A 21339-nucleotide genomic window follows, 5' to 3' on the forward strand; every position below is an offset into this window, starting at 1 on the left:
TTCTAATACTAGGCAGAGGCTTTTAGCTTTTGGGCACAAAAGGAGTACATACGACCATGATGTGTTGCTGGCCTTGGTTTTGTCGGACAACTTTACGGCGCAGGCCTTTTCTTTTAAAAGGAGGTTGTGCTGCCACTCGTCATCAGGTAAGTTGCCGGTCTTTTTGTGGGTAGTAGAGGCCTAGGTTGAGATGTTTGAACTCATCTGTGAACACTTGCCTTGACAAAGGTGTTTCATTCTTCTCTGCTGCAGCGCGACAATACACTGCATACATATCAGCCATCGACTGAAACACAGGTTCCAGATACTGTTTAGATGTTGTGGATCTGTAGTAGTGTGAGGGGACCTTTAGGAGCTCCTGCAAAAAGTTGCGAATGAATTCATGGCCTGCCACTGAACGACGTGCGTTGCTGTGTGTTTGTCCCTGTGTCTGCTTGCGTGTCCCTCCTTTGCTCACTTAAAAGAGCATTGCGGAAGTTCTGAAATTTCTTACTGTTACTGACACCAGTGGCCGTTAGAGAAACTGCAGCCAGTCTCATGCTCGTTCTCGGTGCACACGCTCGTTGGCCATTCAAAAGGGACCATCAAAATAAAGTGTTACCAAAATCAAGTGCAAATACAAATACAAAAATAAGATGGTTCTTAATAATCACCCTTTATTAAATGTATGAACACAGACACCCCCCAACCTTCCCATGGAATGGGAAACGTGACATTAACCTGTTAACACAGGTTAATGTCACATTTCCCATTCCATGACTAGTTAAATAATCGCAACGTATTCTCTGTAAAATTGCGTAATCCGCAGGGTGATGGACACTGAGATGGGTAAAAAGGTTGGTGGCTACACATTCTGCAGCGCCGTGTAGGACAACTCGAGGTATCGCACACCGGACGCGCACTTTCTCAGTTTATGGCCAGCAGTATTCTTATGTTTAAGGAGATTATGAAATTAAGATAATGTCTGTACTATGTTCTGATTGTACTGTACAATTAAATACAATAGTTGCTGAGTCTGATCTGAACACTTTACCTCAGAGCATCCATTAACTGAATGAATTGAGAATATCACCTGAAAATCCGATCACATCAGCAATTTTCATTCAAGCAGCTGAATGAAAGAACTCAAAGAACTCCCATACAGGCGAGCTTACTTTTTTCGGGTGTGGACAGAGTGTTTCACTCTCTCGGTAGCTGCGCGGCCCGGGCTGCGTCTTCTTGATAGGTGTCAGCGGGTGCAATACAGCCACCTGAGAGGTTAAGCAGGTACTCGCGCTGGAGTATTTACGTGTCATGTTATCATAACAGTCCTATTCATTTTAAACATGGTGGTTATCGCCAATACCGGTATATTGCGACACCCATCATTTTCGTTTTCCTAGTGCTATAGGGTTATTTTCACTATACAATAACCTACACAACAGTAGTAATGATACTTTATTTTTCCCCATAGGCATTTTTTTTAGTCAGTGAGTTTCTAAACATGGGCATTTCTAAAACACAAAAAAAAACACATGGGCTTACAATAAACAAAAACAGCTAAAAAAAATACATATTCCTTTATAATTCCAATCAGATTCAATAACTAATCACTTGTGACAGAAAAATTTTTTTGATCCGTGTCTGATATGGACCACATACACCGTCAGGGGGGGCTGTGACTGGATGATGACAGGTGTCAGATCTGTGGACATACCACGTTTAAAGTCACTTAAATCAGCTTTCTTCCTCATTCTGTTACTCAGTTTGAACTTCATCTTGACTATGTATACATGCTTAAATGCATTGAGTTGCTGCCATGTGATTGTTTAAATATTTGTGTTCACAAATAGTAACAGGTGAACCTAATAGAGTGGCCAGTGAGTGTGTAAAGGTAATGTGAACAGTCTCACGACAAATAAACATTGAGAAAAAAATAACTGATTTGGTCCACATTCATCAACGGCTTGAACGTAGCCTTAATTTCACACAGATACGAATTTTCTGGTGCCATTTTAAATTGCTAAACCATTTGAAACTCTTTCCACACAAACACAAATAGGGTCTCAAATCTGTGTGACTTTTCAGGTGTATCTGTAAGTGTAATGGCAAAATAAATTTATTACACTTATCACAATCCAATTTCTTTCCTCCAGAGGGAATTTGGAAATGACGTTTCATGTCTCTTAGATTTGTGAAACTTTTCTCACGCTGAAGACATGTGAAAGGCCTCTTTCCATTGTGAAGTCTCATGTGAATTTTAAGCCTTCTTTTATTTTTAAAACTCTTTCCACAGTGATTGCACATGAAAGGCTTTTCTCCAGAGTGAGTTATTACATGATTCTTAAGGCGCTTCATGTCTGCGAAACTACTTCCGCAATGATGACATTTAAAATAGTTTTCTCTTGAGTGAATCCTCATGTGCTTATTAAGGTTTTGTCTTCCAACAAAACTTTTCCCACACTGAACACATGTGAACGGCTTCTCACCAGTGTGACTTCTTATATGGTCCTCAAGGGTCTCTTTACGTGTGAAACTCTTTACACACCAACAGCATTTGAACGGCTTTTCTCCAGTGTGAATTTGCATGTGGTACCTAAGGCCTAGTTCCCGTGTGAAGCTCTTCCCACAGAGTTTGCAGGCGTAAGGCTTCTCTCCGGTGTGAATTCTCATGTGCTTTTGAAGGTTTCCTTTTTGAGTGAAACTCCTTCCACACTGTTGGCAAGTAAATGAGATATCTCTAGAGTGAATCCTCATGTGAATTTTAAGGCTTCCCTTTTCACTGAACCTCTTTCCACACTTTTGGCATTTGAAAAGGTCGTCTACTGTGTGAATTCTCATGTGGTTTGTAAAGTTTCCTTTTTGAGCGAAACTCTTTCCACATTGTTGACAGGTGTAAGGCTTCTCTCCAGTGTGAAGTCTCATGTGAATTTTAAGCTGTCCCGTTTCATTGAAACTCCTTTTACAAAGTTTGCAGGTGAAAGGTTTCTCCCCGGTGTGAATTCTAATATGGACTCTAAGGGCTCCACGTTGATAAAAACTCTTTCCGCACTGTTGGCAGGTGAAATTTTTAGCTCTTTTCCGTGAGTTCTTATCAATCTGTGTAGATTTTTTTCCAGTCATGAAATCATGATCTTTCTCTTCCATTTCCTTAGAACTCTCCTCTTTCAGCGCCATCAGGTCTAAGATGAAAAAAGACAAATACAAGTTGACACCAGTTTAATGGCTCAAAGCAAAAGACATCAAAATATAAAAAAAAAAAAAAAACATTTTAAGCATCAAAACCAACAAGATATAGGCTATATACCCCATCTTATCCAGGGTTTTTCGTTGGTCAAAATTGTCTTCGGTGGGGGAGAACAAACACGGTCATCACACACAGTACAAAGTACTGACAATAAATCCAAAATAAATGCATAGTAACAGTTTGTAATATTACCTTATCCTATTTATACACAAAATAAAAAATAATCATTGTCAGTACAGATCATAAAACAAAGTGCTTAGAACTATTTTGTTTTTAAAAATGTGTGAATGATTTGCAAGTTAGGAATAAAATTAACAACAAAGTAATATTACATAGAAAATAGGGATGCACCGAAATTTCGGCTGTTGAAAATGATCGGTTTGAACTAATTATTAATCTCACTCACTTATTATTTCACCTGGCTCAGCATGTTTTGTGACTTTGCGAGCGGCTCCGCTTCCGAAAGATGCACAACTTCGAAGCGTGTTCTGTGTGTGTGCGCTGTGCTCTCCGCACCGTGTTCACAGCGCGTTCTGCTCAATGTTCCGCTGCAACCTCAGTGTGTGTTACGCGCCCTGCTCAGTCGCTCACGGCCCAAATGCATGTACCGTTCACGCTCACTCACCGGAAAGGCAAAGTCTGCTAAAAAACGTGCCGACATTAAATTTCACTGGACTTGTTTCTGTTTGCAATAGCCCTACTGTGTGTATAGCCATGCTGGGAAACGCTGTTCAAATGACGCCACCCTCTTGTTCACTGATCCTCTCCCTGCCATCTGCTCTGATAATAACAGCTTTTTTGGACTACTTTAATTTGATAACAGGTCAAAAAATAAATCTGTTAAATCTGATTCTGCTGCATAGAACCGAATAAAGAATAATATATTGATATATGATGATATTTTATATTATTTTAATATAGGCCTATTTTCTGTCAAAATTTTTTGTAACTTGAAATAAAAGTTTGGTCATTTTATTGGCTTGATTTAGTTTTTATTCAGATTCATTATTAAGAGGCCCAGCTTGCCTCATTCGACCTCAAACGAGTATCTACTGCGGCTACTCACAAATCAGGTAAGAGTTCTCAACGGGTCGGGTCGGCCCGACAAACCCGACGGGACCCGCGGGTTCGGGCCGAAAATATTTGCAAATGACTCGGGTCGGATCGGACCTCGGGCTTAATCTTTTGAATTGTACAGTGAAAGAAAAAAAAAACATTTATTATTCATCGCTGCTGTTCACTGTAAAGAAAGTCTGGCTGCTGCATGCAACGTGCATCGCGACGCGAGGGCAGACCTGACGCCGCTGCGTGCACGCCTTTAGCCCGGAGAAGAAGATGGAGTTGGTGAAAAGTAAACTTGCTGCAGGTGAAATCACCGTTGCTCAGGGGCGGCGCGACACGTTGTGTGATTATCTCGGCAGTTTAGGACATCGCACACGATTTGCGTCAATACAGAAAACATTTAATCACTGGATAGTTTTTCTCGTTTATTGAAATGTGGTTTATGTCAGCTGGATGGGCGGAATGTGTGAGACGTGAGAGTGCGCGCGCGCGCGGCCGGGGCTCTCTCTCTCTGCGTCAAGCGCAGTAGTCATTCTATTCTACATCACTCACCGATCAAGGGTGGCGTCGGGCCGCGGGTCGGGTTCGGGCAGATAATTCATGTTGATGTGTCGGGTTACATCGGGTCCGGGCTTTAAAAGCCACGGGCCGGGTCGGGTCGGGTTGTAATTTTCAGGCCCGTTGAGAACTCTAAATCAGGTAACCAATTGGACCTTATTTACACGCGCTATTGCTCCACTGACAATACAGTGGTCACTAAGATCACTTCCTCCTCACTCTCAAACTCAACCTGCCCCAGAACACAACACTCCCTCCACAGGTCACCTTTTGGCGGAACCTACGCTCAATTTCACCCTCTCACCTATTCTCTTTGGTCTCATCCAAACTTCCTCCACCCGATCAGCTCTCAACACTAGATACTAACAGTGCAACTGATACTCTTTTCTCCACTTTAACATCCTGCTTGGACAACTTCTGCCCCCTTTCCTCCAAGCCAGCCCACGCCACACCCTCTGCACCCTGGTTATCTGATGTTCTCCGCAAACATCGTTCTAAGTGCAGAGAGGAAGTGGTGCAAATCGAAAGATCCTACAGACCTTGGTCTTTATCAATCCCTCCTCTAATATCTCTACTGCTAAAATGACTTACTATCACAACAAAATTAACAATTCTTCTGACGCTCGCATGCTTTTCAAAACCTTCTCCATCAACCCTAACAGGTTGTATCTGTCTGCTGCCTTTGACACAGTTAACCACCAGATCCTCCTGTCAATCCTAAAGATGAAGGGCATCTCGGGAACCGCACTCCAATGCTTCAAGTCTTATACCTCTCAGGTAGGTCCTTTAGGGTGTCATGGAGGGGTGTGGTGTCTAAGACCCAACATCTAGCTACTGGGGTGCCTCAGGGCTCAGTGCTTCGACCACTTCTCTTTTCCATCTACATGACATCACTAGGATCAGTGATTCAGAAACATGGCTTTTTCTATCACTGCCACGCTGATGACACACAACTCTACCTTTCATTCCAGCCTGACGATCCCACGGTAGCTGCTTGTATCTCAGCCTTTCTGACAGACATCTCTGGCTGGATGGACCACCACTTTCTACAGAGCTACTTGTGGTCTGGCCAACCCAACACTTCATCACAACTTCTCAATTCAGCTAGGCTCATCATCCATAACTCCAATTGATCATCAATTACAACCCCAAGATTCCTGGCTGACCTTGATTAACTTCACAGACCACATTGCTAGAACTGCCCGGTCATGTAGATTTGCCTTGCACAACATCAGGCCCTTCCTACTAGAGCATGCTATACAACTCCTTGTCCAAGCGCTTGTTCTATCCAGACTGGACTATTGTAATGCTTTCCTGCCTGGTCTTCCAGCTTGCTCTGTCAAACCTCTGCAACTGATCCAGAATGCTGCAGCCAGAGTGGTCTTTAATGAGCCAAAGAGAGCACACGTTACTCCTCTCCTTACAAAATTCCACTGGTTGCCAGTTGCCACTCGCATTAAATTCAAGTCTCTGACGTTTGCCTACAGAACAACCACTGGCACTGCTCCCTTTTACCTAAACTCATTACTTCAGACTTATGTGCCATCCACATCCTTGCGCTCTGCAAGCGAATGTCGTCTTGTGGTACCATCTCAAAGAGGTAAAAAAAAAATCTCTTTCTCAGACCTTTACCATGACTGTTCCTCTGCCCAACTCAACCAGAGCTGCTGAGTCAGTAGCCACTTTCAAGAAACAGCTGAAGACGCAACTTTTTCGGCAGCACTTGCATATTGTTGTCCTACTGTTAGTTTAACTGCTTCTATTGTTTTCATTTGTAAGTCGCTTTGGATAAAAGCATCTGCTAAATGAATAAATGTAAATGTAATTGAATTATTGTATTTAATCACAAAGTTTAATACATTTACACACAAAATGAATTTAAAATAAGAATTAATAATTATTTTTTAAAACGTTATATTTGGGTTTTCAGCCAAGTGCATCCAGAATTTTCATTTCAGTGCATCCCTACCTCTAACGCACATAAGTGTTTTACGTGATTATTAGAGGTTGAATTCAAATAAAATACTGCCAAACTGCTCATACTACTTCTGAATAGGATTGTCTACTTCATAAATTGTATGAATATTATGGAAACATATGTCTAAGATCACTCAAACCAAACATGGAAATGAAGGCGCCCTTATATGGTCAGTAATGCAGCTTGGATGTCATCTTGTGAAACAGTTTGGTACTGCGCCCAAACAAAATCTTACTGAAAGCTCATTTTTGAGATATCAACCTAAAGTTTGAAACTAAAACTTAAGTTGTGAGTAAAACATGTTTTGAAAAATATTAGTTTTTATTTAAAATATAAATAATTATATTGTTATATTGTACATTTCCATAAACTCAAACTTCTATAACTTTTTTCTTTTTCACTTTCATAATGTATAATTTACCTTCACTTCTACTATAATATGCCAAATGTCTTCTTTAAAACAAGACCAACCATAAGTCTATATTCCAAAGCATTTTTGAATCATAACCATTTAAGTTTGGATAGTGATTTTCATGTCGATGCGGGAAAAAAGGAGGGTGACAGTTAAGGGGTCAAAAGTCCCCCTGTAGTAAATAATTGTATCCCTTAAAACTCAGCTTTGATCATCAAAATGCCATATTTAAAGTTTTTTTTCCTTTAAAAGTTGAGGCATTAAAGGTACAATATGTAGGATTTTTCACCACCAGGGGTCGCTAACTTCTTACAATAACAAAGGCGTATATTGATGACGCAAAGCATTAAGCGGAATTATGGATCTTGTCGTCAAGCTGATGGATCTTTTATGGATGACTGAATACATTGATGTTTTATCATGACTGTGGTATGAAGCAGGGCGCGATTGCTAATGAGAGACGTATACCAGCGCCACACGCAACGCGAGTCCCGCGGATATAAAGGAATAAGGATATTTCATTCTACCGAACTACACGCAAGTGCTGAATTAATACTCACACAGGTCAGTTTATTAGACGAATTAAACTTGAGGTAACGCAGCGGTGTTTCACTTGCTCTAACAGTTACACTATCACACTAAACGACATTTGAGTGTGTTGAATGTTGTTAGTTAGGTTGTTTGTTGGCTCTATGAGACTAGCAGTAAGCTAGATCAACATTAGAATTACATACAGATCATATTCTAACATTTCATCATGTTGAACTAAATAACATTGATTAGTTTTATGTACATTTGCTCACCAGTGTCTAATAAAGTACATGCAACACTCGCGTCTCTGTCAAGTCGAAGTTAGTCGCGGACGTGGAGCTGCATAAGCGCAAGGAGTTGTACCCCTACTACTCAGCTTTCTCCTACTAAGTTACTCAGCTTTCTCCACAGAACAAGAGCCTGCTAGCTGAGCTTCCAAAAAAGATGTCTGACACTATATGTACATTCTGTGAGTGAGATCCCAGCCTCTATGGGCGGGTTGAGAACATGCGGAACAGCTCCTACTACTGGCTGTAGTCTTTAGCCTCTGGCCAAAAAATCCTCCGATGACGCAAAATTACGATTTTAGCTTCATCGGAGGATTTTTTCCAGACAAAAAATACAGAAATCTCTCGTCTCAGGGGGATATGAGGGTGGAAAGCACGGTAATTTGAAAATACTACAGGTTTTCTACTAATACAAAGCTTAATGCTAAATCCTGAAGTATCCCTTTAAAGATCAAAATGATTATAAATCAGCATATATTGGCCATCGGCTGCCTGGATTTCTAAATATCGTTATTGGCCAGAGAAAACTCCCCATCGGTCAACCTCAAAATGGAACTTTAGTAATTAGAACAAAAACTTGCTAAGCATGTATGAATGCATATTTGTCATTTACACTACTGACGTGTTTAGTTACACATTGTGTAGGTAACTATAAAGTTTATTCTGTTTTTCTCATAATCCACCAGACACTGACTTTAATGTATTTCGGTAGATGTGGATGAATTGACGTGTTGTAGGCGTAAATCTAACAGATTCATTTCTCTCAACAGATTCAAATATCTCTCAACTGCCGCGCGTACTAACATGGCGAACATTGTGCGTTATAGATCAACTAACATGAATCATGATCATTATAAAGGTTTCTTATATGACAAATTGCATTCACTTATGTATTTAAGAATAAAAATATCAGCCACGGACTGACTGACATGTAACGCAACCAATCATATTTCGTTTTGTTCCACGTCATGTTTAGTGTGAAAATGTAACGATGTCCATACCATAACAGACCTGCATACATCTAATAAATTAATTCAAAAACGTTGTGCAAGTTTACTGCAACAATAGAGCTGCGAACCTCACGTACTTTTGAAAATCCAGCCTTCAGTTGATCCAGATGAGCGCTCATTGTCACAGTTGTAAACATGAAGGCGTTCTTCAACGATGGGGCATTTAAGGTGATGATGCGTTCTAAAATAACGCTCACCTTGTGCAGGACATGCAATAAGTCAGGAGAGGTGTTGTATTTGGCCAGAGAAGGCAAAAAATGCTTTTGAAAAGAAATAAATTGCTGAAATTTAAAGCTGGTTTGTAGCATTCCAAGAATACACAGACTTTGCTGTTATTAGTACTGTAGTGTTATTTAGTGTTAAATTATTGTAGTTGGGTTAGGTGGCTTAGGTTTTACTGTGTATTTGTTATGTAAATTTGTTGTGTTTTGGATTTAGACTACTTATATTTATATATTTACTCTTAAGAACGACTTTTTAATTTAAAAAAAATTGAATGTCATTCACCATCGTTTTGAGGCTCTCTCTCTCTTTTTTTTTTTTGTATCGGTTCAGGCACAGGGAACCTTTTTAAAAGTATCGATTTGGCACCGGTATAAAAAAAAAAACAAGCGATACCCAACCCTAATAATACTACTACTAATTTGACTACCAATAACAATATACAGCACACTAAGGATTGATAACCTGCTGGGTTCATGAATATTAATCACGTTGTCAGCATTCACTCAAACTGATTCGCTGAAATCAAAGTTGAGATGAGCTCCAGCCAATGAGATCGCCATTTGCGCATTAGTTCCCCCACTCCCAGAGACACCTGCATATCTTCTGCTTGTACTTAAAAGCCGAATAATCTCAAAAGAATTTATTTTTATTATTTTGAAAATCCAACAAAGAATATAATTTACATGTAGCGTGTCGATTCTGCGTGGTATGCAAGACTCTTGCTCTCTCTCTATGCGTGTGTGTGAGAGAAACAGCGCTCTCAGCAAAGCGACAGCGAGTCGTGCGTCTTCACGCTAGACTTTACGGTACGTCAAATACCTTGCGCATCCATTGAGCTGAATTGAAATAGTACAGATCGCTTGATGGAGAGTGAAACCCTGAAGCGCTCAGTCAGAGTTCAATGAGTGAAAATATGTCTATGCTCAACTTATACTTGGTATCGAACACACACACACACACACACACACACACACACACAGGCGAGTATAAGAATTTATTAGACAATGGCTAATGATAGACATATGCGAGTGATTTACTTGCATTGTAGAGGGTTGCCTTAGATATTGAAAGAACTCTTTGTTTATTGCTTGTTATGTTTCTTTGTTCATCTTTATTATTTACTTGTATATCATTTTTGCTTGCATGTTGTGAAGCTATACTGTGTGCTGAAAATTCTTACACAATAAGATTAAAACTTAATTAAATTATTTTGTGGCAATTAAATTGTCACAAATTATGTACAAATAAATTTAAGATTTAAAGTCGGTAACCTTATTAATAATAAAAAATATGTAGATCAAGAATCGTTTTGGAATCAGATCATGACTCACTGAATCGAATCGGATTGTGACTAAAGATTCACCTAATGTCACAGTCAGATGTATCAATAATCATTTTATCATCGCACCCTTCTGAATCAAAATCGAATCCTGAGGTGCCAAGAGATTCCCACCCCACTGCCCAAGAGGTCCCACTACACGTCAAATAAAACTGCTTTAAATAGGACATTTCTGTAGACATCGGCATTTTAAATGACTGAGTTCAGTTTTGAGTATGAAACCAACCTATTTGTTCCTCAGTATCTTCTTGTTTCAAACTGAATACTTCTTCAATCTTCATTTCTTCACTCTCCTCTTTAATAAACGCCATCTTGTGTCACGTGGATCTCAGTTGCTTCACCAGGAGTTTTTCTGTGTGTTTGGACACTCTGTCCCTGTTTAAGATAAAAGAATAATTAACAAAGAAAAATAAATCCAAACTAAATCTCTGGGTGAGTCTCAATCAGCTCTAGTTCAATGCACTGGTAAGGGAGTGTCAGAGTGAGAGTTAAAGTTAGGCTAGGACATTTTTTCAATAAACACTTTTGTTATTCTGGTATAAACTCTCTTCACATCCTAATAGCATAGGCGTAATTTGCGGGTGGGACATGTCCCCACCACTTTTTGCTAAGGTCGATATTGTCCCCACCACTTTTGAAACATCTCGCAGCACGAATGTACCAATACAAAAATAAAACATCTCCAGTTAACTAGCAGAGCATTCATTTTGTTCATTTTTTAAATAAGAGGCGATCTAGCGCTGAAATGTATTTTTAAAAATTTTTTATCAAGTGATCAAAGTGCTCGTTGACGCTGCGATCAGTGGCGCGGATACTGTGTTCTCTTGTGGCTCGCGCACAGTCTTCACTCGGACACGCGCTTCAATCCGTTGCGGAGACTCTCTATTCGTTCCGGTGAAATTACAAAACAAAATATACACAAAAGTGTCCCTGCCTGATATACAACAACTGATAAACATAATCGAATTTGATGAGAAGAAAAAACCCTATACGAGTGTGGATTAGAAGAACCCAGGACCTCTGACACTAGACCATTAGAATACAGGCTTTAATTAGTTGAATCTATGTATTTATTCTTGCCGTTAGCAACACACACACACAAAAGAACGAAGGACTCAAACCCGAAGACTCGAAGAAAATGAACTAATCATTACTCTTTCCGGTACTGACAGCATAGCCTCTATGGGACTGACAGGAAGAACGAAAGACTCGGACCCGTCCCGAACCCGAACTCGAGACTCGAAAGATGAACTAATCATTACTCTTTCCGGTACTGACAGCATAGCCTCTATGGGACTGACAGGAAGAACGAAAGACTCGGACCCGGCCGAACCCGAACTCGAGACTCGAAAGATGAACTAATCATTACTCTTTCCGGTACTGACAGCATAGCCTCTATGGGACTGACAGGAAGAACGAAAGACTCGGACCCGTCCCGAACCCGAACTCGAGAGAGATGAACTAATCATTTCCAGTACAGATTCAGAAACCATTATGTTGCGCAATGCGCATGCGCGATCAACACAAAATGAACAAATCACTCTCTGAGACAACTCGGTAGTCCTGAGTCATATTAAAGATTCGTTCAAAATGAACGAACCGTTCATGAACGACACATCACTACAGTGAGCACCACTTGCTGACAGGAGCACCTGCATCCCACAAACATGTTCACTGAATGAGTGACAGGGTCCCCGCTGTCGCACAAGGTAAGAGGTTGACATGTAGTGTAGAAGACTAGTAAATGAGATTAACGTCTATCAGATATTATGGTTAATGTTTGCGGAAATAAATACACAAAAAAAGATTGATTAGAAAATCTTCTGGGGGGTATTTTGAATGGCTCCATTTCTCCCATTACAACTTGTCAGTACCTGAAATAGGCCTTTATCACAGTCTGCATGTCATCACATCCGATTAGAAACGTAATCGAATTTATGCCTGCATTAGTCAATGGAAGATCGGCAATTTAGACAAGAAAATTAAACTAAATTTGTTAAACCTGACAAAGTAGTATCAATATTTCAAACAGTTCAACATTATGTGTGCGATAATTTTCCAGCGTTGTTTTCACAGTCCTGAGATAAATGAAGATCTGCAAGTTATTGTTTTTATTGTTGTGACATTTATTATTATTTACCTCCAATCTTTTCTAAAATATAATCATATCCAGTCAAAGCCAGAGTATGGGACACATTTAAGATGATCAAACTAGTTATTTTTGTGGAATTTGGGCTGGAAATATTCACTTATTTGAACAACTTTAATTTGTTTGTAATACTTGTTTGTAACAAAGTGAAATAAGTGCATGATCAAATTTGCACAGTCTTTACTCATAATTAATATTTTATGGGATGTATAATGTTGTCTAATTCTAATGCTCTTTAATGTGATATTGTGCGAATACAAACATTCATTTCTTGCTTTCTTTAACAAAAAGGTGATCAGACTCTATAAATATTGCACATACATATACAGTAGGCTTGTGTGCTCCACTTTAAATCATGAAATATGCACCGCTCAGGCAAAACTCAGTAACTAAAGGGCCATAGCTTCAATTTATAATAGTACTATCTATAATTAATACAAATAATTGCAAGTGTCTCTATTTAGTTTGTATTTGCTGATTTTCTTCTGTTTTCCTCAACGATGGTCAATAGTTAAAGCACTGTTTTGCTTTTCGGTATTTCAAAGTGAACGAGCAGTTTGTGACCCGGATGTGCGAAATAAAAAGCTAAAATGTTTGAAGAGAGAAAAAGCCATTTCAAAGATGAAAACAATTATGCACATTCAATGTAAATTATATTATAATGCATTGGGGACGTCTCCACAGTTATTAACCAAGAAAATTAGACGCATGTTTTCTATTACTTTTGTGTGGATGCACTTTACTCACAAAAATAAGACTGATAAATGTTAGATACAGCATTACAATATCACGTTGAATAATAATCTATTCATTCTACAGCGCTTGCAAAAACTATAACATTGAATTAACGGTTTTTACCAATTTAAACGCTTAAAATGCTTACAAACACAAACCTTTCTTCAGTCGAATCCCCTCACACACGAAAGTGCGGCGCAGCATTATGACGTGTTCTTTTTCTTCTGTGCATTTACTGGCGAGTTGCAAACCGACTAAAAAGGAGCATAGCGCCACCTAATGTGCTGGAGGGTGACAAAGAGGAAGATTTTCTGTTTCAAACCATCGCCCAGACAGCAAACTGACTACGAAATCAAATAAGGTAGCCTACAAAAAAAATAAAGGAAATAAAATAAAACACTAGGGGTTTTCATAAAGTTTCACATCCTCTATCAAAGTACATAAGATTAAGGCATTCTTTTTCTTTATCAATTTTAGCGATAAGAAGTAATGACACAAGTTCTTTATGAAAAACGTAAATGTTTGGTAGTGTTTTCAGGAATCTATTCTTGTGTAAAACGAATTTCCCAAGAATAATAAATGTGTTTGCTGCCAAGTTAAGTGTTTCATCTTTCATAAAATACCAAAAATTATATTTTCCTTTGTTAATACAGGTAAATCCTTAAATTTAGGAAATAACCAGTAATGCAAATCCTCCCAAAAGGTATAGGCATGGGTATAGGCAAATTTACAATCATAAAATAGATGTTCTGTTGTTTCAATCTGATCAACACAAAAGGAACTATTAGCATCAAGACCAAATCGACATCTTAAAAATTCTCTAGATGGATATACTCAGAATTTTAAAGTGCACTTCCTTTGCTTTTGGTGCAACTGGAAATTTAAGATATTTTGTTCTTAAGTTCTTAATTTCAGCACTGGAAAAATATTGAGAGATTGAATTTTTATTTGAAGAATAAGGATATAATTCCTCCACAAAGGCTTTGCGAATTATAATATTGGGTACATTTATGTGAGTTAGAGAAACTCCATTCACCAAAAGCTTAGGAAGACGGGGTTACATTACTTTTTTCCCAGGTTTGGGGATGAGAGTGATAATCCCTTGTTTCATAGTAGTTGGAAGAATGCGGGATTCAGATATTTCTTTTAACATATGAAAAACAAGGTCTTTAAAATACTTCCAAAAATGCCTATAGAAGTTACTCGTTTATCCATCTAAACCGGGTGATTTGTCTAATGATAAACATTTCATGGCTTTTTCCACTTCAACCATACTAATATCTGCATCACAAACATTTTTAAAACTCTTATCTACTTTGGGGATCCAATCTTTAATAAGATCAAAGAACGCATAGGCATCTGTGTGTGAATAAGAGGAGGAATACAGTTTACTGTAGAAATTGTAAATTTCCTTAGAAATCTTATCAGGATCTGTGCATTCTTGGTTATTAATTAGCAAAGACTTAATACCATTACGCTCTTGTCTCTTTTTCTCCAATCTACAAAAATAGGCAGAGCTCCTTTCACCCTTGATCTTATATACGCTCCTTTGGCTTTATCAAAATAAATGTTGTCTAGTGAGATTGTAAGAGAATAAGTTTTTGTTTGTCACTTTCATTTAAGGAAGGTCTAATACAAATACTGTTTATTTCTTTAATAATTTCCAAAAAAAAATTTTGTGCTATTCCTGCTTAATAATTTACCCGAAGATATAGAGATCTGACGCACCTTATATTTTAAATATTCCCATTTTTCTCTATAAGTTGTAAAATTTGAATCTCCAGTTATATTATTAATTGTAGCTATAATTTCTTGACAAAAGGTTTCACTGTTTAGAAGATTTGAGTTAAATTTCCAGTACCCTTTTGTCCTTTGATATGTGTTTGCAGGTTTAATAATAAGTTTAACCATACAGTGGTCAGTTAAAGGTGCAGCGGAAACCATAGAGCTTGACTCCAGACAAGATCCAACTTCAGACTAGCCAAAAATCTAATCTAGATTTCACTGAGCCATCAGGTTTAAACCAGGTGAAGACTTGGATACAAGGGTTTTTAGTCCGCCATACATCTATCAAATTAAACACACTACAAAAGTTAAGCAATATGGGATTGTAATGATGTCTTGTATATTTTGAAGGAGACCTATCAAGCCAATCATCTATTACCATTTTAAAATCACCTCAGAAAATAAAGTTTTCAGTAGGATACCTTTGACCTAAATCCTTTACAACTCTGATAAGATCATCAATCAATATTTTGTTTTGGTTTTGATTATTATATCCATATATATTTCCCAAAATAAAAAAACTATCCTCTATTCCAAAGAATTTAGATTTCTGGAAGTAAACAATCTTGCAAGGCCCCTATCAAGCATTATTAAATGTGATCAGAATAACTAATAAAATAAACATTATTTTCCTTAAATTAAAGATCTAAAGTGAACATAATTTATTTTTTGAAAAACGTGACTTTTTTTGTAAAGCTTTAAAGTAAACACTGTTTTTGAATTAACAAGCTAACAATTAAATAATTTTCTTTCTTTTTTTCCTCCCTTTTTTACATAGTGATTATTAACCTGAGAACTCACTAGTCACTAATGTAATAACAAAACTTTACCCCTTTAACAACAACAACAGTGTGATCAGGAAAGATGTTTAGGTTAGGGCAGAACCTATTAATATAAAGCCTGAGGTATAAATCTCAATCTGTTAGAGCGAGAGGTAAATCACTTTTGTCCAAAGCTCTGTCTAATCCAGAGTAACCCTGTTACCGTTGATGTAGCCCACATGTCATCTAGTACACATTCTGGCCTGCCGCCCTGGCTTGCTCCATCTTCGGCCATCCAGCTGTGCGAGTCTCCCTGTCAGCTTTGCAAAAGTCTTGCTTGAAGTGAATTCCCAGATCTTTGCAAATCTTAGAGGTTTTGGACAACTTCCAGATGGAATCACGGTGGAATCTCATGATGAACTGGATAATAACCTGACGGTCTCTCCCCTCTTCCTTTCTCCCGATTTTTCTATCGCTTGAATCTTGACCTTGCACTCTTTAATCTCAGTGGCATTCAGCTCCACTAGTATGGTGATATTAGCCACCATGACAGAGTTTTCTATCAGCTGATCACCGAAGCGGTCAATTCTGGAGGTGAGCTTTTCTATAGCTTCAACAAGAGACGCGTTTGGAACTTCAGACGAATCCTGTGAGGTTTTTACCTTCGAAGGTGGTGCTGGAACTTTCGCTGGAGTAAGAGGGGAACTCTTTCTCTTTGTCCCACCACTGGTTGAATACATCCATCTGCGCGTAACCATGGTCCGTATTTGCTTGGCCTGAGGTAACGGCTGATTTAGGTTCGGTGTTTCCGTTTGGCATGTTCGGTTAAAACTTTGATTGGGCTTTACATTTCTGGAATAAAACGTTTCAATCACTTATTTAAATGTTCAAATTACTTTTTATAAACCTTTTGACCAATCACATTGAATTCTGAAGTAAAAATTTTGGGGCAGGTGAACGAGAGCTCAGAAAGTATTGCTTATAAACAAGCTACAGTTAGTGCAAAATGCAGCCGCTAGAGTTCTTACTAGGTCAAGAAAATATGATCATATAACACCAATTTTATCATCTCTGCACTGGTTACCTATTAAGTTCCGTATCAATTACAAAGTATTACTACTGACCTATAAAGCCCTAAATGGTTTAGCTCCTGTGTATTTAATGGATCTTCTATCGCCCTACAATCCATCGCGTTCTTTAAGATCACTAAATTCGAGGCTTCTGGTCATTCCTAGGATATCTAAGTCTACTAAAGGAGGGAGGGCGTTCTCAAATTTAGCTCCTAAACTCTGGAATAGCCTTCCTGATACTGTTCGTTGCTCAGACTCGCTCTCCCAGTTCAAAACTAGATTAAAGACGCATCTCTTCAGCCAAGCATTCACATAATGCTTACCTTTTATACCACTGTTGAATCAGATCGAATGCATTAATATTATGAACAGCAGCTACGCTAATTATTTCCCATCTGCTTTTCTGCTGTTATCGTCCCGAGGTAAATAGCGTTCGTCAGCTCCAGTTTGTATCCAGCCTCTCACGGAGACTTCAGATGCCCCAACACCTGCGATGAGACGACTAAACGCCTGTGAAGAGACGACTCAACGCCGGCGATATGTTATGCCCTAAATTAATACATGATGATTAACTAACTGTATTTTTCTATGTACATTTCTGAAATGCACTTTCTGTAAAGCTGCTTTGAAACAATATGTATTGTGAAAAGCGCTATACAAATAAATTTGAATTGAATTGAATTGAATTGCCCGTTCCGCCATCTTGCCGAAATCCCGAAACTGTGTCCACTTGCACACGCCGCGGTGGCGGCTCGCGAATCCGGTCTGACATCACTGCGGTCCCTTTGCGTATCCGTACATAAATGGGTACATCCCCCCCCCCGCCTTCGCTTTGGATCCGCGAATGAGCCGCTAATCCGCTCCAGGTCCGTTTTGGACCCCGTCATATGAGCATCATATCCAGCCTGGGTCCATTTTGGACCCGTTCATAAAATTCCGTCTGCAATGCCACTTTTTTCCCCACACTGCCTGATAACTCATCCAAAATTCATGCAATGAATCCAGTGTGTGAACGTGATTGCACTGCACCTTGTTAAAGATGTCAGGACGAGAAATAGGATGTGAAATCCGAGGCTTGAAGTGTCTGTGGGTTTTGGTATGTGTCAGTTCTAAGTGCTATAGCAAGACTAGTTGTAAGTAGTGCTTCGAGAGGAGATGTTCTCTGATTATAAATAGGCTACAGGCCAATGGAATTTGTAAAGGGCATGGTCTCTGAATTGGAAAACAATGTGTAGCCTGCGACAGACTATTTCAATTAAAACTGAAACAATTTGAAAGAAATAAATCATTTTATTTAACAAAAGAACAAATAAACATAAGTAGCCTAATCATCGGCCTCAGCCTGGTTAGACCGGTTGGTCAGGCGCCTCCTCGCCGCACCACGGTCTGCAGCCCGGTTAAACCATCTTATGGCATAACGTTGAATGTCTGTGGCTGTGGCTGTGCGACACAAACCATTTGCACGTACAGCACCTGTAAGCACAAAATGAGGTTTTAAATTCAGCATGCATTTGGTAGGCTACTTATGACTTAAGCTACTTATGACTTATGACTTAACCCCGGGCTGCCCAGTTATTGGCTGGAATTAATCAGTGTTGCCAGATTGGGCATCTTTTGACTTCGTCGGCTAAATGTTAGGCTTCAGATGCATTAACAGTTGTTTTCTCTAGCAATGCTTTAGAACGTTGGTCAAATTAATTGATAATAGTGACTAACCATTAATCATAAAAATTGGGCCTACATCTTATCAGTTTAGTAATGTTATCATTCTTATGTAATCTTTTTGTAAACAAGTGAACAAAAAAACACACCGGTGTAGAAGGCATGGGTATACCAAAAAATTAAGGAAAGGTATATTTATAAATACATATTTGAATAATATAGTAAATATTTTATTGGTCCTGCTGTATTAATTTTGTCCTTGATCCCATGTTTTTCTCTTGTCTAACATTCTCGTTTTTACAGATGAATAGGAATAAAATATGTCATTTTAAGACACTGTATCTTACTATAAAAGTAATTTCGAGTTAATGAATGAATGCTTTCAAAAAAACCTCAATTTTTACACAGAAATATGTTGAGGCAGATGTTTTTGTTTATCATATTTAAACAGTCTAGATCGCATTTAGGATAGGTACATAACTTTATGCATATTGTTTTATATTATAAAAATTATATATATATTCTTTAAATGAGAATACTTTTTAATTATATGTCCATGACCCACCACACCTGAGAAACTTCTTTTCAGACCTCTATTTCTGTGCAATTTACTATTGTACACAGCTTTGGCCAATAAATAATTGGTTCAGTACATATAGTTTGTGAAGCATTCAACATTAGCTCTGGTGATGTTTCAAAATAATAACGAGTCTCAACCACAATTCATATAAATAAACCTACCCATCATTGTTGAATTTGTCATTTTGGCTGTCAATATAGATAAGGAAATGTTTAAAACCCTGTATGAAATGAAAAAATCTGGAAAGCTTCCTCATGGTGTTTCTAAAAAAATGAAAGATATGTTCTTCTTTGAAGGCCACAGAACTTCACAATGAGAGGTGAGTTAAGTAACACAAGAATATATTTGTAAATATTTATTTAAACATGCAATAATAGACATTTAAAAAGCTTTATGTCAGTCAGTCGTGAGAAACGAACAGTTAGGAGTAGTTTAGGACAAAACGCCACCTAAAGCGCTCACGCTAATAATTTCTGTTCCACTCGCTTGTATTTGTCGCCCCGCCCACGCTAAGGTCTTGTGAATATTCATGGTAGCTCCACCCATTGGAACCAGATATACCAGGAACCGAATATATTGTAACACCGGCTTAGGCTTGCAGATAAAGTTAAATTGTAGGGCAGATTTGAGTTAAATTGTTTATCTGTGGCAACACCATTTACAGTTTCAATAGACCCCAGCACTGCACCGCACGCAGCTCTGTGTGGGAGCCATTACACTTTCCTTCCCTTCCCTGCTGCTGAATACTTAAAGTGACTTACGGTACATCAGTGTCTTTGACGACATGTGACCGAATGCCCTCTTGCCGTTTGCCCCCTTCCAGCTTATGGTCTTGGCCACTTCTTCAGTGAACATCCGAGAGAGGATGTTCCACGCCACTCTCTTCACATCTTGGCCACCAATCGTGGCCAAAGAAGAAATCTGAAAGTAAGTCACAAAACACCTTAAAATACAGACAAGGTATAAAGCCCTGATGTAATAACTTGTATGACAATCTTTGGGGGTCGGTAGTCCTCCTCTATATCAGTGTCACCAAAGAAATGTCTGTCTAAATAAAAAAAAGATCTTTATCTACATGCAAATCAACATTTAAAGGAGACAGAGAATGGTTGAACAGGGCATCGATCTCTGTTCTGTCTTTTTAAAGGGGTGGTTGAATATGATTTCACTTTTCTAATTTTAGTTAGTGTGTAATGTTGCTGTTTGAGCATAAACAACATCTGCAAAGTTACTACGCTCAAAGTTCAAAGCAAAGGGATATATTTGCTTTCTATCAAATATCTTTTTATCAAATATCATTGACTACTTCCTACTCAGCTACTGTTCGGACCCTCTTGCTTACTGCTCCGCTTTACTCTATCGCTTTTATATATATATTTTATCGCTCTATCGCTTTTATATTTTTATATTTGATCTCCTTTTATCACCTCATTTTAACTTCAGCAAATCAGCACAGTGCTCAAACGCTTGATTACTACAAAAAAGCAGAATTATTTTCTCCGACCAGCCTCCCACTGAAAGCTTACATTCCGGGGAAAGGAAAACACAACTGCAAAAGGATAAGAGAAAATTCCTCTTCTGGAATCTACTTGCTGCTCTAACCGCTAGAGACTTTTACAAAGGATTGCATTTCTTGAAACAAAGTTACTTGTGGGACCACCAAACCAGACGGAACACACAACAGAGCTTCATCATGGACGCCCTCAGCATACAGCCGGTGAGTCCCATGAATCTAGTCCTCCTCGACAGGCCATACTGAGTGTAGAGAAACAAGCCGATCGACTTACAAATCGATGGCACAAACAGGGAGCGAGACCCAAAGGCACTCGAGACATCAGATTGTCACGAGCATCACATATGGCTGCAGTAGCATCCTCTACCCCAGATACGGCTCTGACAAGGATTGCAAACACTAGTCTCCTACCACCGCCTATACATCTTGAGAACAGATTTGAAGTATTAACCCCCT

The 21339-nt window shown here is 38.7% G+C and overlaps 1 protein-coding gene across 1 annotated transcript; it reads right to left on the reverse strand.

Moving 5' to 3' along the window:
• Nucleotides 1-1705: 1705 nt before the first annotated feature.
• LOC130092447 (gastrula zinc finger protein XlCGF26.1-like) lies at nt 1706-13786 on the reverse strand. The gene is made up of 3 exons (XM_056260302.1): nt 13671-13786; nt 10855-11003; nt 1706-3161 (listed from the first exon to the last, which is right to left on the reverse strand). Exons 2-3 carry the CDS (start codon nt 10937-10939, stop codon nt 1939-1941), a joined length of 1308 nt encoding a protein of 435 aa, XP_056116277.1. The 5' UTR covers nt 10940-11003; nt 13671-13786; the 3' UTR covers nt 1706-1938.
• Between the last annotated feature and the right edge of the window lie 7553 nt (nt 13787-21339).

The sequence above is a fragment of the Rhinichthys klamathensis genome, unplaced genomic scaffold (assembly GCF_029890125.1).
Source record: "Rhinichthys klamathensis goyatoka isolate OS25496 unplaced genomic scaffold, OSU_Roscu_1.1 h1tg000176l_1, whole genome shotgun sequence".
Lineage (NCBI taxonomy): Eukaryota > Metazoa > Chordata > Actinopteri > Cypriniformes > Leuciscidae > Rhinichthys > Rhinichthys klamathensis.

Excerpts from the sequence above, each read along its gene's own strand:
- LOC130092447 (XM_056260302.1), bottom strand. The coding sequence starts at position 10,939 with ATGGCGTTTATTAAAGAGGAGAGTGAAGAAATGAAGATTGAAGAAGTA. Across the intron at positions 3,162-10,854 it reads AGATACTGAGGAACAAATAG|ACCTGATGGCGCTGAAAGAG; the intron begins GTTGGTTTCATA and ends TTTTCATCTTAG.